Below are 26,367 nucleotides of genomic sequence, written 5' to 3'. Positions count from 1 at the left end.
ATTCCATCGAACAATTATGGGACATAATCGAGAGGTCAGTTCGTGCACAAAACCCTGCACCAGCAACACTTTTGCAATTATGGACAGCTATAGAGGCAGACTGGCTAATATTTCTGCAGGCGACTTTGATTCCATGCCACATTGAGTTACTGCACCACCCACAGAGGCAAAAAGAGTTCAACTAGGAAGTGTCTTATGACTTTTGTCATCTCAGTGTAACACCATTCTAATGTCTAGCTTTGTCGTTCACCATGTTCTACACAGCCCCTAACTATATAAGCAAAACTTACTTTCACAAGTGTCTGATTAGTCGTAACTTTTAAACTCAACGGAGGTAAGCACGATGACTACAATACTTCTCTGCCAAATGTTGTTGTCATCTGTGTGAGTGAGAGGGAGAGAGACAGAGAGAGAGATTGGTATTAATCAAGAATCAGATAACATCATAATAATTATAATTTATTTAAACAGTCAATGGCAAAGGAGGAATTGAGAGTGCCAAAACACTTCCTGAAAAGAACAAATTGTTTCCTCACAACTAATGAAATGAATCTCTAGCAAGATTGCAAAATCTCATAAATCCAAAATTATCAGTTCGGAGCTGCATGTTTCTACACATTAAGAACTGTGTCCTGCATAAGATGAGAAATCTTTGATCTCATTACTTGTATGCTTAGTTGTTCTCCTACATACTAACAAAAACTTGTAAATTCTAACATTCAAATCTTAATATATGAAACCTTGTATCTCAGAAGAATTATTCTGCTCTGGAATTTAACATGCATCAGTCATTGTTGTGCCAATGTAATAATTATTTAGAGTTTTTTGATGATATTTACAATGTTTGCCTAGTTTAACAGTGTTATAATGGAGTGATTAATACACAACAAGTTATTAATTGAGCAGGCAATCAGTTAATGTATGCAAAAAATTCAATAGATTATCGAAAATGTTAACAAGTAAGGCAGATGTGAGGTGTGCTATTCTTTCTCCACCTTATAGTATGTTATTACACCAAAGCATAACACTCATTTTGTAGATAGATGGATAATAATATCATGCTTTAGGCCTATAATTATTATACAGACTATCCCAGAAGTACACATCCAAACAGCGAATTTTGATATTGCAGGAAACTCAAATGCAAGTACATAATCACACATCACGGGAAAGTAAAATATTGAAGATGACACTATAATTGTCAGACATTTTCTGCCCAGAAGTTCCAGCTACATTATCAACAGGTTCAGTTATAACGCTACTATAGCAGAGGAACCTTAAGGCTCAGAAGTAGATGATCTGAACTTGACAAGAAAATGAAGGAATAGAGCTGGTCTCCAACTGGGGGTAATTCATGGAGTGGCACCACACCACCTCTCCTACACAGTAAAACTTCAAAGCTGCACCACCTTCCAATAATGTCACGGTGACAGTGTTCTGGGGCTCTAAAGGGGTTATTCTATTTGATGTTCTCCCTCAGGGTGCAACAATCAAATCTGAAGTGTATTGTTACCTTGAGGAAATTGAAGAAACGATATCAGTGCTCATATTCACAGAAATGCAAACGAACTTCTCTTCCTCCATAACAACGCAAGGACTCACAAAAGTCTGCGCACCTGAGAAGAGCTCACAAAACTTAATCGGACTGTTCCTCATCCATCCTACAGCCCAGATCTTGCACTTTCCAACTTCCATCAATTTGGCCCCATAAAAGATGCACTCTGAAAATGCAGTATGTTGATGATGGGAACATTATTGATACAGAAAGAGGTTGGCTCTGATGTCAACCTGTGGAATGGTACCTCACCAGCATACATGCCCTCCCAGTAAGAAGGCATATGGCCAATGCACTGAACGAAGATTATGTTGAAAAATAGGATTTTGTAGCCAAAAGAGCGGAGGATATTATGGAGTATTGTAATCATAAATAAAAACAACCTGCTTTCAGAAAAAATGTGTATGCTCCTCATACCATGGACGTGCAAGTAGTGCAGTCAGTCCTTGCACCCCAGACCAATTGTCATTGTATTAAACAGAAGCTGGTGTGTATTCCACATGCAGAAAGAAAATGAGGTGCTCTACTCCCCAATTGATTATGTGGATGTTCTAAAGTAAGTGAGGTATGAAAAACATGCCCAATGTAGACTACTCTCAAGTTCAGTGCTATAAATCAGTTTGTCCAGAGAACAAAGTAGGCGAGCCTGGTGTTACAGGTGTATTGGCACTGAGGTATAAACCATCTATGGGTACCAAATATAAACTGGATTTTGAAGATGTTAGGAATTACTTCTGAGATGACCTATTACAGTGACCAGTAATATAAGAACATCTGTACATAGAACCATCTACAATTTCTGCACTAAAGTATCATGATTTAACATCTCTAAAATCAGTTATTCCAAAAGATTATAATCTTTTTTATGGATGCCTCATTTACACATAATGTCAAGTAAACAGTAGGGAAAACACAAAATTAACTTTTATTTTTGTGTGAGAAGACTTTAAATTCATATTTAATTCATGTTATGTGTCTGTATGCTCAGTTCTGTTAGTAACATTAAAAATTATATGAGTGCAAAAACTCTTTAACTTCTTGTGTTTTAACAATGATTTGGTTGCAACACCTTGTATATCACTAAATAAGGTCACTAACACCATAAAAATTGCCAAATAATGTGTGCAACAGATATTGTTACTTTAGTTTATGACTCGGTGTCTCTTTAAACTAGCATGACTTGCATCAATTAAAACTTTTACATATTATAATGTTATTTTAGTTTCCTGTAAAATATGTGTTTTTTGAGATATGATGTTCTGCTATCTTAATGATGCATATTCTAAACTAGCAAGTAAGTGAAGAAAGAAGCTGAAGTAGTTCCCATATACAAGGAAGGAGTAATTAGCCGCATAAACTCTGGACATAAGCTTCACATGAAGATCCTCACTGCCAACCCTAACGAATAACAGATATTATTTTGCCTGAAGAACAGATTATGTCCTGTAATGGTAATTCTTGTGTTTATTAAGTTTTTGTTATGAAACACATCATCAACAAAAAGACAGAATGAAACTGCAACTGCTATATTATGTTTGTTGATCGTGTTAAAGCTTTTGACAGAATACTGAGAAGTCAGCTCTGTGTAATCACAGCTACTGAAGAAAACTCTTATTATAACATTCAAATTTGTCTTACTGCTATAGTGATGTGCAAACAAGAAGGTGGTTGTGTGCAGAGAAGTATGTAAAACACTTTGGGGCATTGTCAGTCTCCTGACACATGCTACAGCTGTTTCCTACCCTGGTAACTGGCACTACTGTAGTAAGTGCCAGGTTGGACCAGTGTTTCTGCTTCTGGCTCATCCTAGAACAGTTTATATGCTTGGAAAACTGGTTGCGGTCACTCCTTAATGTACTACTTATCATGTTCACTTTATGCCACCCATAATGAACACTACTGTGACTAAGTACCTTCACTATACATAAACTAACATGAAAGTTCAATGCTAAATGGCCTATGCGCATCCTGAAGTGCATGCTATAGACAAATGTGGTAGACTACTGGCTGAACTGTCATGTGGTGCACTTGTTCTTGCCACTGCCTGCCTGCCTTCTTAGGTACATACCACTACAGCTACCTCCAAGTCAGCTGTTAATAACTATCTATTAAACAGGTTGGCACATGTATCTTCCTTGGCTGTATACACTCACATTTTGAGTAAACTGATATTAAACATAAAACTGAATATGCTGTAAAACAATTATAACCCTAAAATACTAAGTGATGAAGGACACAATACTGGAATTTTACAAGACAAAGGCGGTAACAGGAAGCAACTATGATGCTGCAACATGAGTCCTTACTGGCAAGAAACAGAAGTAGAACCCAACCCCAGAAACGAGGTTTCTTCAATTGATTATTGAAGCAACATGGGGAGATATAGCCTAACTCTCACCATCTACAGCCTAAGTTAAAGAATCACACAAAATCACCGGAGGTGAAAATTTCATGCATAAAGGATGAGTGACCCACATTTATCAAGAGCAATAGCAGCCAAGTGGCTTCCAAAGAGTGGGTAGGCTGAAGATCCAATGGAAAGATCAACAGTGGCTGAAATCCAAAGTTCATAATCTTTAATCACAGTGGTTATAACACCAAGTGTATATACTGATGGCTTGTATGTCACTAGAACAAATGTATTATTCATCAATAATCCTACCAACTGTATACGACAATGGTCTTGGAAGCGGATAGGAACTGTGGTAAGCAAACACCATAGCACCTTCAGTTCTAGCCCCTAGTCCCCTCCCCCCTCCAAAACACACACACCCAAGTGACTAAAAGAATCATTGTATTGTCAATCCAGCAGTGTGCCCATTCCATGCCATGCAATTCGATTGATACTAATTGATAATTATAAAATAATGTTTTCTCACAGCATGAACAGAGAAAGTTGTTACCATTTTTATTTGGGTGAGTTTAAGACACAAAAAGAGTGCAACCTGAACCGATAAATCTTAGTCTTACCTTCGGTACTTCAACAGCATTCTTCTTTATTCTTCTTTGACGGCACTTTTCCTTCCCTCCATCTCCCTCAGCACCAGACTCTTTATCACTACTTCTTGATTTTTCACTACCTTTCCGCTTCTTAATGATTCTCTTAACCCTAAATATTGATGGTAGAGCTAATTCGCCTGCCCTCAAATTCCCCGAGACAGAACCTCCCCTGGCAATAATACAAAAGCGATTAAAATCTTGTATCAATTTTTCCACTTCTAACAGAAATGCAGGATCCACGACACGTCTCTCCGGTTTCACCAGTCCTAGCTTTTTCTTTCGTTTTTTGTGTTTGTGATGTGATATTCCAGGAGGAAAAGAATGTACCCTTGGTAACTGTCTAGGCTTCACTAGTTTCTGCACTGTAATTGAATGAGAGTTAGAAGCTGAAAGTGTCCCTGAATTTGCAATATGTCTTTGCCTGGGGCCACGTACTCCCAGTCGTCTCTCAGTTTCTGGAATTTTACTCTGAGACATATCGTGCCTCCTTCTACCTTTCCTACGTCTTTCCTCAACAGTAACTTTAGAACGCACAACAGTTTCAGCCTTCTTCTGGCTGTTTTCTCTCAGTCTCACTCTAGAAGATTTAACAGGAAACCTCTTAACTTCAGTAGACTCAGTCTGAAGAGAGAGTTCAGATCTCCTGCTTACTCTCACATTTACATCACTAAAAGTAGCACAACCTTTCTGTTTCACATTCACTTCACCACTATTGTCATTCCTCTGTAGTTTTCCTACAGGTGAATCCTCACTAGCCTTGCCTTGATTTGCAGCCTTTCTCTTCACTGGGCTCCTACTTTCAGCCTCCTTCGAAGTTTTTCTGTCCATAGTAGGTAGTGGAAGATTGGGCTCCAACACAGGAGGGGCCTTTTTAGGTCTTCCAGGTCCTCGTTTTATGGGAGCCACAGGAACAGGTGATGGAGTAGGAGGAATTTCGTCACCACTGTCAGTACCACTAGCAGTCACTACAGCTGAAGCACTGTGAAATGATACATGGTTTTGCACTGGCCTCTTCCTTGCGACCTTGACATTCTTCCTCAGTTTTGGTCTGCCCGGACCCCTACGCTCAGTTCGTGGACGGCGTATGCACTTAGTGTTCTTAGCTGGCCTTCCAGGACCACGTTTCACAGGTCCTTTCTTCCGCCTACCAGAAAACAATGCAGGAGGTGGAGTGGCAGTATCCCGTGCTGGACTTGGCAGAGGTGAAGAGGTCTTCTGTGTGTTCGGTGCAGGAGAATGAACTGCCGTATGGGAAGAAGGTGAACAAGACTGGTGAACTGGTGAGCCGGCCACAGATTGGATTCCACTGTCTGGAGAAACATTAGACACCGAACAGTCTAAACGCATGTAAGCTTCCAGTTCTGGCACCAGTTTGCTGGGTGCCGTAGGGCATTCAGGCCGATTTGTCGACTCGGCAGCTGGTTGAGGTGGTCTGATGACTTTTGGGGGTCGGCCCCTTTTTCGCCTGTGTGGAACATCTCTCTGAGTAGCTGTCTTGTTTGTATCCTGTACTGAAGTTACAGTAGCTGCCTGTGATGAAAGTATCTCTGTCTTCTCAACAAACTGCTGAAGCAATGATGAAGAATATCCACCAACAGATGAAGATGGTGCAGCTCCATCTGGGATGTTAGCTGGTTCTTCAGTTGCCTCTCCACTTTTTGCAGCTGTAGCACTCCTCGTCATGGCTGGAGTAGCCTCTTCACTGTCTATATTTATCCTCTTAATTGCATCACTCACAACTTGTTCTGGTAGTTCTACATCACTACTGGATTCAGCTCCTGTGGTTGCTCGTTGCTGTGCAACTGCTGCAGACACTTTCCCACTTTCTGAACTGACATCTTCAAAACCATCAAAAGGAGGTCCTGCTTCATCTTCATGGTTGTCTATTGTTACAACATCTGGAAGAATAGCTGCCAAGTCCTCCTGGTTGATTTCCTAGAAATAAGAAACTGTGTTATTTTCACTGTTGGTGACAACAAATACAGTGTATAAATAATATTTTTAAGAAAGTCATCAGCAAATTCAACAAGAAAGCTGGAAATAAAGTATTCAAGCAGTTTACACTATATCAGCGTGATGATACCTGTGTTTCTGGAGCACGTATACATGTAGCACACTAACCTGCAGACAGATTACCAATGCAAAATTGTCACAATTAATTATTTTTGAGAGCTCTTGTGAATATGGTTAAAAGCTAATAGACAACACTGACAATAACTTTTATAAATTTCTGTTGGAAATGAGAATAAGGCTTAAACATAAGAAAGGAAATGGGTTTAAACTTACGACACCTACAAACAAAACAAAAATAATACTTCCTGAATAAAGAAGTGGAGGAGTTCTGGGTTTAAATAAACAATTGATAATGACGCCATTAAGAGATGGAGCATAAACTAATAATGGGGAAGGGAAACGGCTGTTTTCTGTTCATAGGAATCACCCCAGCTTTTGTATTAAACAATTTATGGCAACTGTGAAAATCTATGCCTAGAAGGCTGAAAGAGAATTTGAACTGATATCCTCCTGAATGAGAGTCTAGTGTCTTAATCATTGCACCGGAGGGGATGCAACCCCGCCCCCCCCCCCCCCCCCCCCCCGTCTGCCTGGTGGCCTTTGGTCCTAGGGAGGGCCCAGGGACAGCCCCATTTTTAATCAAATCCCAAATGAGGCCAAAATATGCTCAGTAAATAAGAGGCAATTTGGAGTTCGAGGACTCATATGTACGCAGAATACGAGGGTTGACTGAAAAGTAATGCCTCCACCTTTGCAGCTCTTCAACAGTTGGCAGCATTGGTACACAGCAGGTACTGGCTTGTTCTGTAAGCTCTTCTCTACAGCTCCACTTGGCAGGTAGCCTTGGCATTGAACGGTTGTGTTGTTACAGTGTGAAGTACGGAACACTGTGCAGACGGTCGGTCAATGTAATTTAAGCAACGTGCAGTCATTGAATTCTTGACAGGAGAAGGTGTCACCCCAAAGGAGATTCATCAGACAATGAAAACAGGTTGGTCCAGAATTTTACCGTGTGGGTATACAGGCGCTGGTTCCAAGATGGCGTAAGGCAGTTGAGAGGGATGGAAATTATGTGGAGAAATGAAAATATTGTCCCTAAAGGGTGTATCTAGACACTGTAAAACTTTCAAACATGTAGAATAAGAGAGGGATTTAAAAAAATAAAATTAAAAAAAAAGAATTGTGCATTTCTTTTGGAGTGGCCCTCGTAACTTAAAAATTTTTTGGAGACCAAATGAATACATTAGCTGATGTAGGACTTCCCTTTAACTTCCATCTGAAACTCTCGGGGATACCCATCAGAATGGGAAAAACTCAAAACTGTCCACTTGTGCATGCTCTCCAGAACACCTTGACTATCCTGTTAACTCCATCTCATTCTTCATAAATCTTGATTAGAAGTAGTACATAATTAATGTAAATTTTCTTTGATTTTTATTGTGGCGTCTTACGCTAGTTTAAATGGTAACTGTTTTATCATATACCTAAGAAGAGCTCAAAATGTAAATACTTGCATTTCTATTTAGATTACTATCATGTTGAAATTTTTTAATAGATACTATCAGGATCAGAAATGCCTGGAAACTTAAAAGTTCTATAATCCTTTGCAAACAATAGATTCTTACACGACGTTGTTTCCCAGTACACAGTAAATTGCAGAATCATGATGTATAACAAACAAATGATGGTTTATCAAATAGTAAAATAATCTTTTCATCCACTGAAAAAATTGGCTTTATTGTCAGCTGCAATATAAACCCTATACACAACATTCATTTGAAAATGGATCATGATAGTACTTATCTACTCTCTCGAGCCCAAAGACTACATAAACAGAAAAAATTACTGTTATGGATATGTAGGCCATGATCTGCACCGAAATAATCTTTCAATTTTTTTAAAAAAGATTTCATCCATCTAGCTCCCATGAAAGAAAGTTATGAAAAGCAAAGTCTCACAAGGCCAAATTAGTCACTGTATCTTTATCCAAATACCTTTCGACTCATGGAGAAAATAAAGATGACGAAGAAAAGGGTAATCAAAGTGTTGAATCTGGTTCCAGTGTACACACAATTTTTATGTTGAGACTCAGATGATATACCTACTGTTTGTGATTTTAATGAAAACTTTTGCGTGACACTGAAAAACAGATGATAAAGACAGTAATGATGAGAAAATTAGTGAGAATGAAAATACTTCTGATGCATCTAACTTAGACTCCTCTTCATCCAGTGATACTGTACACTGGCCAGTACCTGCTATAGAGGATATCACAACTGTGATTACTGAAAGGGTTTATGAAGTATATCAAAACAAGGTATCTATAAAAAGACAAGGTGAACACACTACACGAACCCATTGACACTTTAGTTTTTCGTGGATTTACTCACGTTTGAACAAGACGAAACATTTAACGAAATGGATGTTGTACTCGTCATGAACAAAGAAACTGTACTGTTTTTGCTGCCGATTATTTGCCTCTGAGAGCAGTATCCAAAAAAAAAATTATTCCTCACTTCTGTCAGTGGTGAAAATTGAATCCTAACATACCAAAACATGAATCATCACCTGAACATCTATCAAATTTTGAAAAATGCAGAACACTCTGTATGGGCTTGAAACTTAAGAAAAGGCTCTGACAAACATAATCAGAAGATTGTTCTCGATGAGATCATGGAATTGAGGAACATTTTACATCACTGTTTAGATATTGCACTATTTTTAGTCCAGCGAAAGCTTGATTCCTGTGGTGACGGTAAAGACATTTCTTTGGGAAACAGAAATTTTCTTAAAACTAGTGCAATTGATGACAAAATCTTAGTATTACAGCTGGAGGAGCCTGTTGGTGAATCAAAGAGAGTATCTTATTATTGGTCAAAAGGGATACAAAATGAATTTAATTTTATTTTAGGTGAATACATTTAGGAAAAAATTATTGCAGATATAAAAAATAAATATTACGGAATAATTTTTGACAGCACTCCCAATGAAAGAAGAACTGACCAAATGAATGAAATATTGATATGTCCATAAAGAAGACAAAATTGTGGAAGTTCCAAAATCCTTGTTAGTTTTTTATGTCAGGAAAGACTGCAGAGGATATGTCAAAATATATTCAACAGCACCCAGAAAAAGACGGGCTGATATTGTGCTATGCATGGCTCAAGGGTATGATAACACTGTGCCAATCTCAGATGTGCATGGAGGAGTATTATGAAAAATTCAAGAAGTCAATCCAAAAACCATTTTCAGTCCCTGTGCAAATCATTCCTTAAATCTTTGTGGAGTTTGTGAATTCTCATATATTCCCTTTGGCATCATCTGTTTTGCACTCATAAAGAGGTTATTTCAATCTCCTCATCATCTACATACAGATGAGAATTACTTAGAGAGAAATAAAAACGTTTGAAACAACTGTTTGATATCCACTGGAGTACGCATTACATTTCTGTTAAAGTCATAAAAAGAAAATGTGGAAGCAACTGTGAGCACTTTCGAAGATATGCAAGTGTTATTCAAGGCAAATCTTGATACTAGATCTGTAGCAAGCTTGCTCCTTCACATATAACTGCATTTTATCTTTTTGACCAACATCAACTTTTGGCACATGACAGTGGAGAAGTCAATTTAGCTGAAGAATATATATATAGTCTTCACATAATACTTTGGATAAAGGACTCACCAAATTAAAAACCACGAATGAGATTTTTGTGATGAAAAGAACTATAATTATAGACAATGCTGTTACTTTTGGCACTAAAAAATACTATGATATGAACATTAACAATGATCAACAAGGAAGAAGGAGGGTAGATAAAACAACGTCAGGTAAACTAGCTCATGACACTGGATTATCAATTCAACAAAAAGTTTGTTGATCGGTGTTTGAATGCATAGAATGATTTCCACAAGAGTTCTCACAACAATACATGATCATTAAAGATATCATCAAAATTTTCCAAACTGTTGAAACAAAATTTATGCTTGAAGCTTCCAATAATGCTCTGGCTGTAGCACTGGACAATCTGGTAGAAATTTACGATGAGTTTGATAAAGAACAGGTGGTGCAAGAAATAATCTATGTGCAATGAATATAATTGTAGATGTTGTTGCTAGGCAGACAGCCCAAGAAATCCTTCAATTTATAATTAAATGGGACTTCACTGAATCATTACCCTGTACATCACTTATAATCCAATACTTCTTGGCTATTTGTGTCTCAGTCACAAAATGCTAAAGAATGAATTAAGAATAGCTAGCTAAACTGTACATTTTACTAACTGAAAGTAAAGTGTCACATAAAATACATTTGAATGATTTTATAGAGAGTTTCGGTAAAATAAAGACACCAAAACATGTACTATAATAACATCAATAATAAATACTATCTCGTACTATGATTACGAAGCTAACTGACATTATAATTGTAAAAGGTTTGTTTCCAAATATATAAAATAAAAAATAATTTTCTTATTATATTCATTATTATTCCTTTGCACTGCCTGATGGTAACTGCGCTAAATGCTGATTCATATTTTCTCACATACATCTTTAAGTATGTGCACTACAATTACTAGTATGTAGAATACATACATTATAAATATTTGATTTCTTTATCAATCATGACATCTATATTATTCATATTTTACAAAATGTGCAGCACATATATCAATTTCTAAACAGACTGGAGACCATGTTTAGTTTCATCACCACAGGTCTCTGAAAGGCTTAGGCTGTCATTGCACCATTGGTCTTCATGAATAAGATATACCATACAACAATATTAATAGAAGAAAAGTGAAAGGTAGTATGAAAATGATTAGTCAAAAGGAATCAGAAATTCCTTTAGGTTATTACAGGGCCCAGCATATTCAGCTGTTCATACCTCTAGATGCTCTGTTATAGGCAGGGTCTCAGACTGGACCTCAATATGACCCAGCTCCTGAGCTAGTTGTGAGATCTCTGCTACCTCTCCATCCTCATCACTATCTGACTCATCATCATCAGTGTCAGTGTTGCTGCGGGGTGTATGGACACCCCTCCCACGTCCACTGCCACCTCCAGCACAAGGGTACAGGCTCGGTGAGGCAGGTACACGCATACTGTATAGCGCTGCTGTGCGGCCACCTACGGCCGAAACCTGCAACAACAAGAAACAAAAATAAAATGTGTAAAGTTGCAAGAGAAGTGTAGCACTTCAAGTATTGCTACATGTATCAACTGACATTGTGACAAAGGAAGCTGGAATATTTTTACTTCCCCTCTTGTTTTGCCATTTACCTCCTTAAAATTTCTTTTTCCACTTTCATAAAAGAGAAAGGTTGGCCCTCAGTTTTAATTTTGTGCTAAGTTTTATGTATGTTATTGATTTTCCAATTTATTTCAACTATTCCTAGTTAGCATCTTTTGTTATAGGGTGAAATCAGTAATTGTTTTGTAACTTAAATTCTATTGTTGTCATACAAACAAATATAAATTCTGTACTAATTATAAACATTTGGGAGACGAAACAATAGCATTCTTAAAGGATCTATTTGGCTCTATTCGAAAACATGTTAGCAAAACCAATCCTTTATGAATTCCAAAGTAATTAACAGTTTTGTCAAGAGTATTGTTTACATAACTACATTTGTTAATTTCATGATTGAAACAAATAATTTGGCTTAATCCTTGTAGTAGAAGAAACTGTTAAAAAGAACCAATTTTTCGATGTAGTCAGTTAATTTAATGAGTTAATTTTTAATTGTAATTTCTGTAAATTAAACTTAGAATAATGTGTAGTTTCAGCACCTATTATTGTGATGGCTAGATTTTTGGTCACGAGTCAGTCAGTCCACGACCAAGTTTTAGACAAGGAACCTGTGTTGGTTGGAATGTCAACAAAGCATCAACTTAACAGTGAAATAGGCATTACACCAATAGGCAGTGTGTTAAAGCAATGACAGTGATCGTTTAATTCATGCTACAGACTGTGAACTGTGCGGTTAGGCTTTTACTGCTCGTAGATGTACAACAGTATATTTATTGTAGCAGTATGTGGATGTTCACCCGCTAACTATTAATGAGGCTTATGGAAAGTTAAACAATAGTGCACATTGGCCATATTAAATGTACCCCATTTTTCAGACAGTGTAGCAATGCAGTACGTCGACAGTGGGAAGGGGAGGAGGAGGGAGAGGAGGGAGGGGGGGGGGGAGAGGGGGGAGGGAGAGAGAGAGAGAGAGAGAGAGAGAGAGAGAGAGAGAGAGAGAGAGAGAGAGAAGGGGGGGGGGGGGTGGCAGCAGAACCGCTATAACGTCTTACAAATATCAGCTAGTTGAGATACACATCAGTGAAGCATGGATTTGTTTCACTTCATTGAAAACTGTTGTTTCCCATAAAGCTAGTACATCATAGGGTTTACAGTGATGGATGATATTATACATTAGCTTTCTCTTCAGCAATTTTATCAGTTTTTTTCTAATTGGCTTTCAACAATGTGCAAGAAAAAAACAGCTCATAGTAACTGCAACTTTATTAGAGAGTAACTTGTATGATGCTTGTGAACTGAAACTCTAATAAAATAGGTACAAACAGACAGTATTTCTTCTTACTGAGGAATGTGAGCTTTAACGATGCAAAAAATACATTATTTTGCAATGAATATACAATCATTTATATTAAATTTCTATATCTCTTTGTATGAGAAGAATTAATACTTCCCAAACCTTTCCAGCAGTTGGTATCTTTTACTTGTCTCCTATTCAGGAACGCCAACTATATTTTGGCACAATTACACTAAAGTGGGTACACTGAAAATGCAGCATATGGGTACATTGAAAACGAAGCAGATATTCTTTAAGTGAACATATTCGAACTCTGATACTTGACTGAAAATAAGTTTGTAATCAACAGTTCACTGAAACCTACCCTTTGGGTGCCCTTTATCCTGCTATTGTTGAGTCAGAAATAGTACGTTACTTCACCTATTTTGTGGAGAACCAACCATACCTGTATAAAGCCTGTTATTACAATCAGATCAACACTCCCACAGGCATATTTAAGCTACTGCGATCAACCCCCCCCCCCCCCCCCCCACTTCCACCCTGGGAGGAATCCATGTACCCCTACAATCTGTGTCTAGTGCATGGTGAAACATGATATTGTTTTTTAAAGTGTGGTCAAGTGTGATATTGTTTATGCATTGTGTATCTGGTGTGAAACACGTGAATTAGTCCCATATTTACCTAGGTCAATGTGGAAAACTGTCTAAAAACCACCTCCCATGGTGAATCCGTGAGGCAGATTCAATTTGGGGCTAATGCATCTCCCTGTGTTACAGAATCAAGTACTCTGATGCACTCAGGTGTCCTGGCAGTTTCATAATGCTGTAAAATTATATCTGAGTATGTTTCATTCATTAATTTTGTGTTTGCCTATTAGTGGGAGCTGTGGTTATATCTCCCACCTGCACAACAAGCTCTCTATCTTATCTGCCTAAACATGAAAGAGAGATCATATAATGATGCCCAAAGTAGGTACTTAGAATTGCAGGTACTTGGTTCTCTTTAACGTAATTGAATTTGCTCAGCACATTCAGTTTTCATCAAGAAATCATTATCCACAAGAAAATGTAATTGCTGTATGTGAATTCTGTGCTATGTTCTGGGCAACAGCACACAATTAAGCCACTTCTGACATTAAACATCTTCACTGATTAAACAAACACACCTATTCAATAATATTTAACTTTCTAGTGTGCACTGCGTGAACAGACAAACACCTGAGCCCAAAAATTTTTGCCATTATTTCTCCATTGATTGGCAACTCCATAGAGTGCTGTGTGCACAATGACCATATATGTTAAATTAAAAGGAAGGTCAGTGTTGGCTGTAATTTTGATGGTTTATTGACAGCAAAACGTTTCATAGGTTTGGTTACTGGTGATAACTTGACACCAGTGCCTATGAGCTTTAATTTGTACATTACACCACTGAAGAAGATCATTATGTGATCGAAAATTGATTTTGCTGTCAGTAAACCATCAAAATTGTGGCCAACGCTGACCTTCCTTCTAATTATTTCTCCAGGTAATCACAGCACACAAAATTATCTACTGGATGTTCATAATATGCTGTGTTTCTATAAATGAATTCTTATCTGTCTGAGTTAAAAATGATAATCAGAGTTTCATTCCACAGTTTCACTGATTTTCGGGTTCTGTTTACAGCTGTATTCTTTTAATAACACTATTTGTGACATGTTCAATGTTGTGTACTGATGGCACTGCAAACTGAATTATATTAAACACTCATTTTGTGATACACACAATCAGTTTCAAGAGATTGTCTTTACTCACACACTATATTTTTAGATATGCTCAACTCATTAACTAAGTAATCAGTGTTTGAGGAAGCCACATAGACGAGCTGTGTTCAGTCTCAATACCAGAAGCGATTTCTGAAAAGTAACCTTTGGTATAGGGCACAAACTTGGATTTTACAATAACAGGCCAGCTAATATGGATGCCCATAAAGACCCACTATCATTTCAAAAAATCATAACTTGGTAACTATTAGAGATAGAGAACTGTGGTTTGTTGTAAAATGTTTAGCACCTCTCAGTTTTTCTTTTTGTTCTATGTTGCAGATTTGTCTTGAAGTGCATCAAAACGGTGACAAACCAGAAGGTTGCAAAGTGTCGTCTGGTGTGCAGAGTCCAAGTCTGCAACAATGCTACTGCAGAATTATCGAGTTCATATGGGAGGGCACCACTGCAGAAACAAGGATAATGAGATGGTTCAAAAAAATTTGAAGAGACAGACAGTGTCAAAGAGCTGTCTGAAAGCAATGGCTCCTTGTGTCCCAAGCAAACGTATTGGCAGCGACCAGAAGTCAGTTCGTCTTGCATTGTGAAAACTGCAAGAAGCAAGATCAACTGTCCATAAAATGATACATAAGCAGTTACGCCTTTTTGCTGTAACAGTCCAAGTATTGGAGCTTAACAATCGTCCTCTGCAGTATTCAATCGTATGCCCCATAGTGGCCTCCACACTTACTGACAATGATGACTTGAAAGTCCCACTTTTCGTATGAAGCAACATTCAACATTTCGGGACATGTGGATTGCCACATTAGGATATGGGCTTCAAAAAGCAGCACAACACACATCCGTTACAGCCACAAGCTTCATGTTTCGTATGGCCTAATGCATGACAGGCCCATGTTTCTTCAGAGAGAATACCATAAACGGAAATGTTTAGCTGGACATACTGAAACAGTTCCTGCTAGACAGATCGAAGAGTGTAGTCGTCCATCACTGTCCAGCATGATGGTGCACCTCCACATTGGTGTTAGAACATGTGGGATATGCTGAATGACACACATTCTGAGAGGTGGATAGCTCGTGATGATCCCAACACATGGCTCTGTGCTCTCCTGATGTCATACCATTAGATTTCGTTTTGTGGGGTTATATCAAGGATTGTGTGTACACAACACCAGTCAATGAGATCAGAGCTGTTGATGCTGCAGTGCTGACCTGTACATGGATGGAACTCAAATATTGCTTTGATGTTCTGTAAGTGATGGGTGGGGCGCATATTGGAATTTTCGCACAACTGAAGAAAAAGAAAAGAATCTAAGAGTTGCTAAATGGTTTAAAATAAACCACAACGCTGTGTCTCTAATGGTTTCCAAGTTACGATTTTCTGGTATGACAGCAGGATCTTACGGCCACCCTGCAGGCTGCGGCCTTTTCAGAGAAACCTCCTAGCATTCACTTTCAAGGGACTAAGGCACACTATGGAAAACTTAAATCTGGATGACTACACGGGGATTACTGTTCCTCTCTTTCGAAATGGGAGTCCACTGTGTTAATGACCATTTAATCCCTCTGAGCTTTCACAGAAGTAAATTTTGATAGAAAAGAGGCTGGTGTACTATCAAATGCACTGTCCAATATTTTCTCCCTATAATGTGTAGGCAGAAGATGAAGCAGTATCAAGTCAGACTTGCCCCTCACAGCCTGGGCCTAGTTATGGTATCACATTATCATCAGATGGGTGCATATCTTCCATAGTGTTGTTAGAATCTGAACTCAATGTAGGCCTTCTATGAGTTGTTATATGCTCCTGTTAAAACTACTTTTACGTCTAGACCCTGCAAGCCACCTTAGTTTGCGACGGAGAGTGTTTTTGGTACCATCTCTCTTCTCCCCTTCCCTTTTCCATTTGTAAATAGCAGATGGGAAGAATGTGTCATTAAACCTCTGTATTAGTTCTAATTCTGATTGACTAATTGTGTCCATTTTGCGATGCATATGTGGGAAGAAGTAAAACGCTGCCTGGCACTTTTTCGAATGAACATTCTCGGAATTTCAACAGGCTGGCTGAATTTAATGCGCAACACATCTCTTCTAGTGTCTGCCACTGGAGTTTTGCAGAGCATCTCCGTGCCGCTCTTCACTGAATATTTTCTACCTCTTCTTTTCACCCAACCTGATAAAGTATCCGAGACTGTAGCAATACAAAGAAACGGTCGAACAACTGCTTTGTAAGACATTTTTCGTGAGTGAATTACTTTTCCTTGTGATTTTTCCCACGAGTCTCAATTTCACAATTAGTTTTAAGTAGTCATTTCACTTTAGATCACTCCGGATATTACTCCAGCGTATTTTCCACTGCTAGGCACTGGTACTCCGTGCATTCTCTGTATCCAGCTGATCGTGCAGTGTGCTTTTAGGCAGCCTTGTGACAGAAAAACAAGGCCTCAGCACCAATGTCTTCTCTCAACTCTCCTAGTACGGCATAATGAATGGTTTAGTCCCTTAACAGTCCTTGTAGATTACAAGATAAATGGTGGTAACACTTTGATGGGAAAAGTACTGTTTCCACGGTGTTGATTTACGTTGAGAAGAAGGCACTGCTAAGCTGCACATTCGTGAGGCACCTTTCGTAATAAACGTCAGCGGGTAGACGGCGGCTGCCCCACGTGGGGCTCTGCGAGGGAGATGCTAATCAGCGGCGGCGCCACGCAGCCGACGACTGCCCGCTGACTCACTGCCGGGCCAACTACGCGGACGGCCGACGGGGGCGGACTTTACCTACGTATTAGTCACTTCACAGATGTCGCGCCATCCGTGACTGCTAGGCGCCGCGCTACTTGACGGCTAATGCTCAGCACCCGTTCCTCCTCACCAGTGTTTTCACTATCGAGTCAGGAACGTCCACAGAAATGGGAATTTCTTCACAAATTATCAGTAGGTAGATAAGTACCGTCAGAATCGAACTAGGTCGGCATTTAGAGCCTGGAAGAATTAGAGCTTCTTGTTGTGGGATACAAACGCGAGAGGATAAATAATGATCTGCCGACTCCAGTCCCGCAGCCAAAAGAAAATTTACGTCATCGTATCTAACATCTTCAAAAATTAGAAACTGCGTTTATTATATTTTGATTCTCTTCTTTTCTGGGAGAACCATTCAGCATTTATACTCTACTATGAGAAAGTATGAGATGAGTAAACTACATTATCAGTACCTCATGAGAGATCGAAAGGCGGGCACCCGGCAAACCATTATGAAGTGCAGGGCAGAGGGTACGTTCCATTGTACCAGTTAGTTAAGATTTCTTACCGTTCCATTCACGTACGGAGTGCGGGAAGAATGATGGTTTGAATGCCTCTGTGCGTGCAGTAATTATTCTAACCTTATCCTCTCAATCCCTATGTGGGCGATACGTAGGGGGTTGTAGCATATTCCTAGCGTAATAATTTAAACTCGGTTCTTGAAACTTTATTAATAGACTTTCTCAGGATAGTTTATGTCTATCTTCAAGAGTTTTCCAGTTCAGTTAATTCAGTATCTCTGTGACACTAGACCACGGATCACACAAACCTGTGATCATTCGTGCTGCCCTTCTCTGTATACGTTCGATGTCACCTGTAAGTCCTATTTGGTACGGGTTCTACACACTTTAGCAATATTCTACACCCGGTCGCACGAATGATTTATAAGCAATGTTTTGTGGATTGACTGTATTTATCTGGTATTCTACCAATGAACCAAAGCCTACTACCTGCTTTACCCACAACAGATCCTATGTGATCATTCCATTTCGTATCCTTACAAAGTGTTACACCCAGGTTTTTGTATGAGTTGGCCGATTCCAACAGTGACTCACGACCGTACTTTGATAATAAGCGTAGGTGTGGTACTGGGTCCAATGATTTTCGGAAATCAAGAAATACAACACCCACCGGACTCCGTTGATACAAAGCTTTCAGTATGTCATGTGAGAAAAGTGCGAGTTTGGTTTCACATGATCAACATGTTCAGAATCCATGCTGGCTGGCACTGAGGAAGACACTCTGTTCAAGATACCTCACTGTGTTTGAGCTCAGAATATATACCAAGATTCTACAACAAATCGTTGTCAAGAATACTGGACGGTAGTTTTTGTGGATTACTTCTGCTACTCTTGCTACGGCAGCCACTGAAGGGATCACGCATTGCTGTCTTGACCGCCAAACGCGTCTCATTTAGCATCTGTCCATCTGTAGCCCTATGCTTTGTGTCCCGATGCAGGGCCGCAACTCACTGGAAATGGAGGAAAAAATGAACCATAACGATGTGTCCGGAAATGCATCGTCGCCACGGCAGATGGCACTGACAAATGGTAGTTCCTCTGACCACGTGCCGTGTGTTCCTTGTGTGTTGCAGGCTGTGTGATTGACACAGCGCGCTGTAAACAGCAGAATGGTCCGATATTCACATCGGAACAAGCCAGGATGGTGTTTGTGTGCGGCCAAGCAGACGGAAACGGTCGAGAGGCAGCACGGCTATACCAAAACAAGTACACTCACAGACAGCAACCACACCACGCAACATTTAAAGCCCTTTCTGGGCGTTTGTGCGACACGGGTCCTTTGAGACAGACGAACGTACAGGGAGGCGGCGGACTGTGTCTACACGAGATTTGGAGGACCGGGTTCTACAGGATATTTAGACGAACCATAGTACAAGCTCCTGGCTATCACTCGCAATTCCACGAGGCCACTTTGAACATCTGTTGTGACGTGAACGCGATGCATCTCTGTACTGTGCTCCGGGACGATTTTCTGTCGTTGCACGCACACCGTGCATTTGCAGACACATTTTCATAGGGCCTTTTTTTCTACCATTTCCAGTCAGGAATCCGTCGCTGCAGTTTGCCGCTTTCAATAATATTCACCCTGCATAACATATTAGAACACTGACACACTTGACGGAGTAAATATTTCTGCGAGTGACTGCAGATATCCGCTACTGTAGAGTCTTTTCAGTGTGAAAGAGTAGTACACTGAAGAGCCAAAGAAATTGGTACCTGTCTATCGTGCAGGGAGCCCGCGAGCATGCAGAAGTGCAGCAACACGATGTGGCATGGAGTTGACTAATATCTAAAGTAGTGCTGGAGATAACTGACACCATGAATCCTTCACGGCTCTCCATAAAGCCGTAACAGAACGAGGAAGTGGAGATCTCTTCTGAACAGCACGTTGCAAGGCATTCCAGATATAGTCAATAATCACAGTGGGGAGTCTGGTGACCAGCAGAAGTGCTTAAACTCAGAAGAGTGTTTCTGGAGCCACCGAGTAGCAATTCTATACATGTAGGGTGTCGCACTGTTCTGCTGGAATTGCCCAAGTCGGTAGGAATGCACAACGGACATGAAAGGATGCAAGTGGTCAGACAGGATGTTTTCGTACGTGTCACCTGTCAGAGCCTTATCTAGACGTATCAGGGGTCCCATATCACTCCACCTTCACACGCCCAACACCATTACAGAGCCTCCACCAGCTTGAACAGTCTCATGCCGACATGCAGGTTCAATGGATTCATGAGGTTGTCTCCGTACCCGTACACATCCATCCTCTCGATACAATTTGAAACGAGACTCATCCGACCAGGCAACATGTTTTCAGTCATCAACAGTACAATGCCGGTGCTGAAGGGTCCAGGCGAGGCGTAAAGCTTTGTGTCGCGCAATCATCAAGGGTACATGAATGGGCCTTAAGCTCCGACAGCCCAAAAAATGGCTCTGAGCACTATGGGACTTAACATCCGAGGTCATCAGTCCCCTAGAACTTAGAACCTAAGGACATCACACACATCCATGCCCGAGGCAGGATTCGAACCTGCGATCGTAGCAGTCGCGCGGTTCGGGACTGAAGCGCCTAGCACCGCTTGGCAACCGCGGCCGGCTCCGAAAGCCCATATCGATGATGTTTCGTTGGTTCGCACGCCGACACTTGTTGATGGCACAGCATTTGAAATCTGCTGCAATTTGCTTCTGTTATGTTGGACGATTCTTTTCAGCCATCGTTGGTCCCGTTCTTGCAGGGTCTTTTTCCGGCCGCAGCGATGTCGGAGATTTTATGTTTTACCGGATTCCTGATATCCATTGTACACTCGTGAAATGGTCGTACGGGTAAATCCCCACTTCATCACTACTTCGGAGATGCTGTGTCCCATCGTTCGTGCGCAGACTATAACACCATGTTCAAACTCCCTTAAATCTTGATAACCTGCCATTGTAGCTGCAGTAACCGATCTAAGAATTGCGCCAGACACGTGTTGTCTTACATAGGCGTTGCCGACCGCAGCGTCATATTCTGCCTGTTTACATATCTCTATTTGAATACGCATGCCTATACCAGTTTCTTTGGCGGTTCAGTGTACAACAAACACTGGTATCCGCGCAAAGCTCTCTGCCTTCAGAATGTGCGTGGGACACCCTGTAGCACGCCAGCAGCCGCCGCCACCGACTCTTCCAGACCCGCGTGCAGGGATGCATCGACAGCCTATGGACAAATCTTGAAGCAACTCTTCACGAGAGGATGACCTGTCGCTACCAGCCTAGCAGTAACCGTACTGTCTTGGTCTAAGGCATGTATCGTATCTGTGCCTAACGATTTCTGTTTAAGTTGTTTTGTGCTTTCGAATTCTTTGGCGCCTCTGTAGGGAAGGGATACAACGATTTGACTTCAAGAGAATTTTCTCAAATACATGAGTAGTAAATCTCCTGCGAGTATGTGTTACCTTGTCCTGTCACTTGTCCTACTTGCTACCGTTTTGTTGTTATTATTATTATTATTATTATTATTATTATTATTACGCTTAGCTTTTGGGCAGTCTGTGCGTTAGTAAACAGCTGAGAATAAAAACGAAAACGTGGACGATATAGGAACTGCGACGCTGGCGTTCCCTCTGCGACTCCGCGGTGAGGACGCGTGTTGCGACGGCTGCCTGCGCTGCTACCGCGGACCGGCAACGCAGCGCGGCGCGGCGCGGCAGGTGCGACCGAGCGCCCACTGGTCAGGCCGGAACCTGGCCGCCGCCGCGCTGGACCGTCCACAGCCGGCCGGGATCAATATCGCCGCCACCGCCGTTGCCTACCTACCTAACACAACAGTTACTGCGGAGTACTAGGCCTAGACTTGTGTGTCCCCCTCCCTGTCCTCTTACCTCTTGGCAGAGTTAGATCAGAAGCACACTTCCGTCTTGTTGACCAGTCTGGTGTGGCAGTTGGAGAAAGCAAAACGAATGCCGAAGTTTTAAATTTCACGTTTAAGAAATCGTTCACACAGGTGAGCCGTACAAACATACCGTCATTTGACCATCGGACAGACTCCTGTACGGACGACATAGTAATAAGCATACCCGGCGTAGAGAAACAACTGAAAGATTTGAAAACAAGGAAGTCACCAGGTCCGGATTGAATCCCAGTCCAGCACAAAGTCCAAGCGACTGGAAAAAAGCGCAGGTGACTACAGTATATAAGAAGGGAAAATTACACACCAATATTCCGAACTTCAGTTTTTTGAAGAATCGTTGAACATAGTCTCAATTCGAATATAATAAACTTTCTTGAGACTAAAAAACGTATGTCCACGAAAGAAAGCATCGCTCGTGCGAAACTCAGCTTGCCCTTTTCTCACATGATATTGAGAAATATGGATGAAGGGCAACAGGCAGATTCCAGATAGCATCTGACATGGTGCCCCATTGCAGGCTGTTAACGGGGGTACTAGCATATGGAATAAATCCACAGGTACGTCAGTGGCTCGAAGACTTCTTACATAGTAGAGCCCAGTATGTTGTCCCCGACGGCGGATGTTCAACAGAGGCAAGGGTATCGTCAGAAGTGCTCCAGGGAAAAGTGTTAGGACCGCTGTTGTTTTCTATATACATAAATGATTTGGCGGACAGGGTGGACAGCCATCTGCAGTCGTTTGCTGATGATGCCGTGGTGTACGGTAAGGTGTCGGAGTTGAGTCACTGTAGGAACATACGAGACGACTTAGACAAAATTTCCAGTTTGTGTGATGATGGCAGCTAGCCCTAAATGCGGAAAAAAGTAAATTAATGTTCGGGAACAGTATTACTAGTGTCCTGCTCGACTCAGCAAGTAACGTTGCAAGGCGATATGAGGAAGGAGCATGTTAACCCGTAACTGGTACACCTATAAATTGTAACACATAAGGTACATCTGGGTCCTCGGGACCCACCCAAGTTTTGAGTATATTTTGGTAAAAAAAACACATTTAAATGAAATTTAAATATGAAACTTTTATTAATGTTTTGTTACTAATGTTTTAAAACCACATTCCTCATTTATGGTCATACCTTAAAGATGTTACAAAAAAGGACAATAAACTGCATAAAATACGAAATGTGAAAAATATACTTTTGGAAAGTCCTGCACATCAGTTACAAATAGTAAGATAGACAACTGAAACTTCACGTTTAAACACAAAATGTACTATGCTTCACAACAGTAAGCCAGAAGAAAAGTTCAAAATCAATATAAAAATTTCTGCAGGCACAACTTTTGGATAAATTTTAGTACATTTCTCAGCTAAATGACTATGTGATCTTTGAAAATAGCAGAAATTATGACAAAATATTAGGTTTCAATTATACAGCATCTTCACCAGTCCATTTCAGTTATTTCATTCATCCAGACTACCGAAACAGTTTGGACATAAAGCAGTGGAACATTCCAAACATAATGGTGTTCGACATCTGGCACACGCCCGGGATGCTTTCCTGTCTTTTTTAGATGGGCACACTGAGCATCTTTTCCTCTTCGATTTAGTAGCACCAGCTTCACTGTGAACCTGGGATGTTCCTGATGCCTTGGAGGGGGTCATGCCTAGAATATCACAAATGGAATTTCGGATATCTTTTCTCAAAAATGGAGAATCCAATCTTCTTTTCATACAATCACTTATGAGTTGTGTACCTAGTTCAATGAGGAATTCTCTGCGTGTCACATCATCAGTATCTTCTTTCCCATGGTACAAAACAAAAGCATTTACACCTGCTATATCTAGCATAGTGTAGAAGACTGCCATAGGCCACCGCCTTGTTCTTCTAGAAGTCGTGTAATTATGCGTCTTTTCGTCAAGTGCGTCAACTCCACCTTTTGTTTTATTGTAGTCATGGATTATTTCAGGCTTATTTTCCACCATACATTCTCCATGGTGCATTGTCGATATCAGGTTGACAACCTTGTTCTTTTTGGGGACGTGTGAAAGTATTGTTACAGAACCAGAGTATCCGTAGATTGAAGAAGACACATTTCTGCCCTTTGCTGTTGAAAAGCTTGGTGGTAGCTCAGCCTTGTTCTTTCTCATGGTGCCAATATAAGTCAAATTACAGTTCGACAACTCATTGACCAACTCCACACTTGAGAACCAGTTGTCCCCTGTCACATTTCTGTTACTTCCCTTGATTGGTTCAACCAACCGCATGACAACAGCTGTTGGTAAGAGGACACGGCGCGGGATGGCTACAGCTGATTTTCCCGAATATATCTCTGCATTCAAACAGTAGTGCATTTTGGCATCAGCTAGAATAAATATTTTTATACCGTATTTCCGTGGCTTGGATGGAATGTACATCCTAAATGGACATCTACCACGGAATCCTACAAGCATTTCGTCAACAGTGACGTACTCTCCGACTGAATAGTTTTCTTGACAAGCTTCTATCAATGAATTGAAGAGCCAAGAGATGTGGTACAGTTTATCTGTGAGTTTCCTTGCGTCACGGGTTGCTGCATCATCAAAACGAAGGCAACGTAATAAAAACAGCAAACGTTTCAAGGGCATAGTTGCCCTAAAAATTGGTCTACCAGTGCCGTTTGTAGCATATAAACCATTCAGATCTTCGTTGTTTGACTTGAAGGCTCCCCACAAATAACAAAGACCTATGACAGCTTTTATTTCAGTACTGTCTGTTAGATTTGAAAAAGAATTCTTTTTTGACTCAGGTGGCAATGACATAATCTTTTCATTGGTTCTGAGTACTACCTCTGCAATCATTTCTTTGCTGAAAAGTAGTTCCCAAAATGCTAGAGGGGTCTTTTCTGTTACCTGTCTAGCTGCATTACGTATGCCAGGAAAGTGAATTGGAGCAATGATGTTGGTTTGAGAGGTTCTTCCACGTATGCTGGGTGTTGTTGACCACTTGAATCTGTTTCTTCCATAGATATAATTAGTTCCAGATTGTTCGTTGTTACTGTCTCCATCATCACTTTCATCACTTCCAGTTTCATGTTCACTAATTTCATAGTCACTGTCGCTTCCACTTATGTCTTCAATATCACTGTCCAATGGTTCGTTCAGATTATCTGTAGTATCTTCCTCGCTCATTTTTCTGAAGCACTACACCGTAAATCCAAGATACCGGAAATAATGCCACGAAAAGAAAACTTTCACTAACGGTACACCTGGGTCCACGGGACCCGATCACCTTTATAGAAACAAAACTAACAAAGAAACGCCTGCAACAATGTTGTGGGCTGGTAGCCAGTTGATTGTTAGGAGAGTACAGGGAGAGGGAAGTCAGTGCTACCACACACATCACGGAGCTGGAAAAAAGAAATTTCGCTCGGGTCCCTGGGACCCAGGTGTACCAGTTACGGGTTAAAACCGTGGTAGCGAAGGAACATGATCGACTTCGGTTTATGGGAGAAATTTAGAAAAGAATGGTTCATTTGTAAAGGAGGCCGCATATAGGACGCTGGTGCGGCCTATTCTTGCGTTTTTGGGATCTGTACCAGGTCAGACTGAAATGAGATAACGAAGGAATTCGGGGACGGGCGGCTAGGTTTGTTACCTGTTGGTTCGAACAACACATAAGCGTTACGGAGATGCTTTGGGAACTCACATGGGAACCCCTGGTGGGAAGGCGACGTTCTTTTCTTGAAACGCAATTGAGAAAATTTGGAGAACCGCCATTTGAAGCTGTCTACTACCGTCAACATACATCGCGCATAAGGACCACGAAGATAAGATACGAGAAATTAGGACTCATGCGGTGACGTACAGACAGTCGTTTTTCCCTCGCTCTATTTCCGAGTGGAAGGGGGGGGGGGGTGACAAGTAGTGGTACAAGGTACCCTCCGCCACGCACGGCACGGTGGCTTGCGAAGAACCGATTTAGATGCAGAATACACTGCCTATTCCAGATCTATACACGTAACAGACCCAAGCCCTGTTGAGCCGAGCATTTATGCGAAATATTTCGGAACGTCTATAGGCACAAGAGATTCAATGATCCGAAAAAGGCATGTTACTTCTGAGTAACTACACTGATGGGAAAAAAATCGCAACACCAAGATAGAGTTGTGCGATATAAACGATTGTTGGTAGGCAGGCGTGTTTCTACATCTGGAAGATGAAGTCTATTCAAATTCCTGCCAGTTGCATAAGATTGACGCTAGTTGCGCCACTATGAGGAGGCAAATCATGCTTGCTTTAAATACCCGATATAA

General features: G+C 40.7%; 1 protein-coding gene across 1 annotated transcript in view; it reads right to left on the bottom strand.

The window, feature by feature from the left end:
- The window catches only part of LOC124804594 (histone-lysine N-methyltransferase ash1), a 341,957-nt gene that overhangs the window by 73,874 nt on the left and 241,716 nt on the right, over nt 1–26,367 (bottom strand). Inside the window, exons 8-9 of the mRNA XM_047264785.1 lie at nt 11,454–11,708; nt 4,526–6,490 (exon numbers count right to left, since the gene is read on the bottom strand). Coding sequence (XP_047120741.1) covers nt 4,526–6,490; nt 11,454–11,708 — 2,220 coding nt within the window. The remainder of the gene's footprint in view (nt 1–4,525; nt 6,491–11,453; nt 11,709–26,367) is intronic.

Source organism: Schistocerca piceifrons, chromosome 7, assembly GCF_021461385.2.
Source record: "Schistocerca piceifrons isolate TAMUIC-IGC-003096 chromosome 7, iqSchPice1.1, whole genome shotgun sequence".
In the NCBI taxonomy this organism is placed as follows: domain Eukaryota; kingdom Metazoa; phylum Arthropoda; class Insecta; order Orthoptera; family Acrididae; genus Schistocerca; species Schistocerca piceifrons.
Note: the sequence above shows the minus strand (reverse complement) of the source record. Positions and strands in the feature narration are given on the sequence as shown.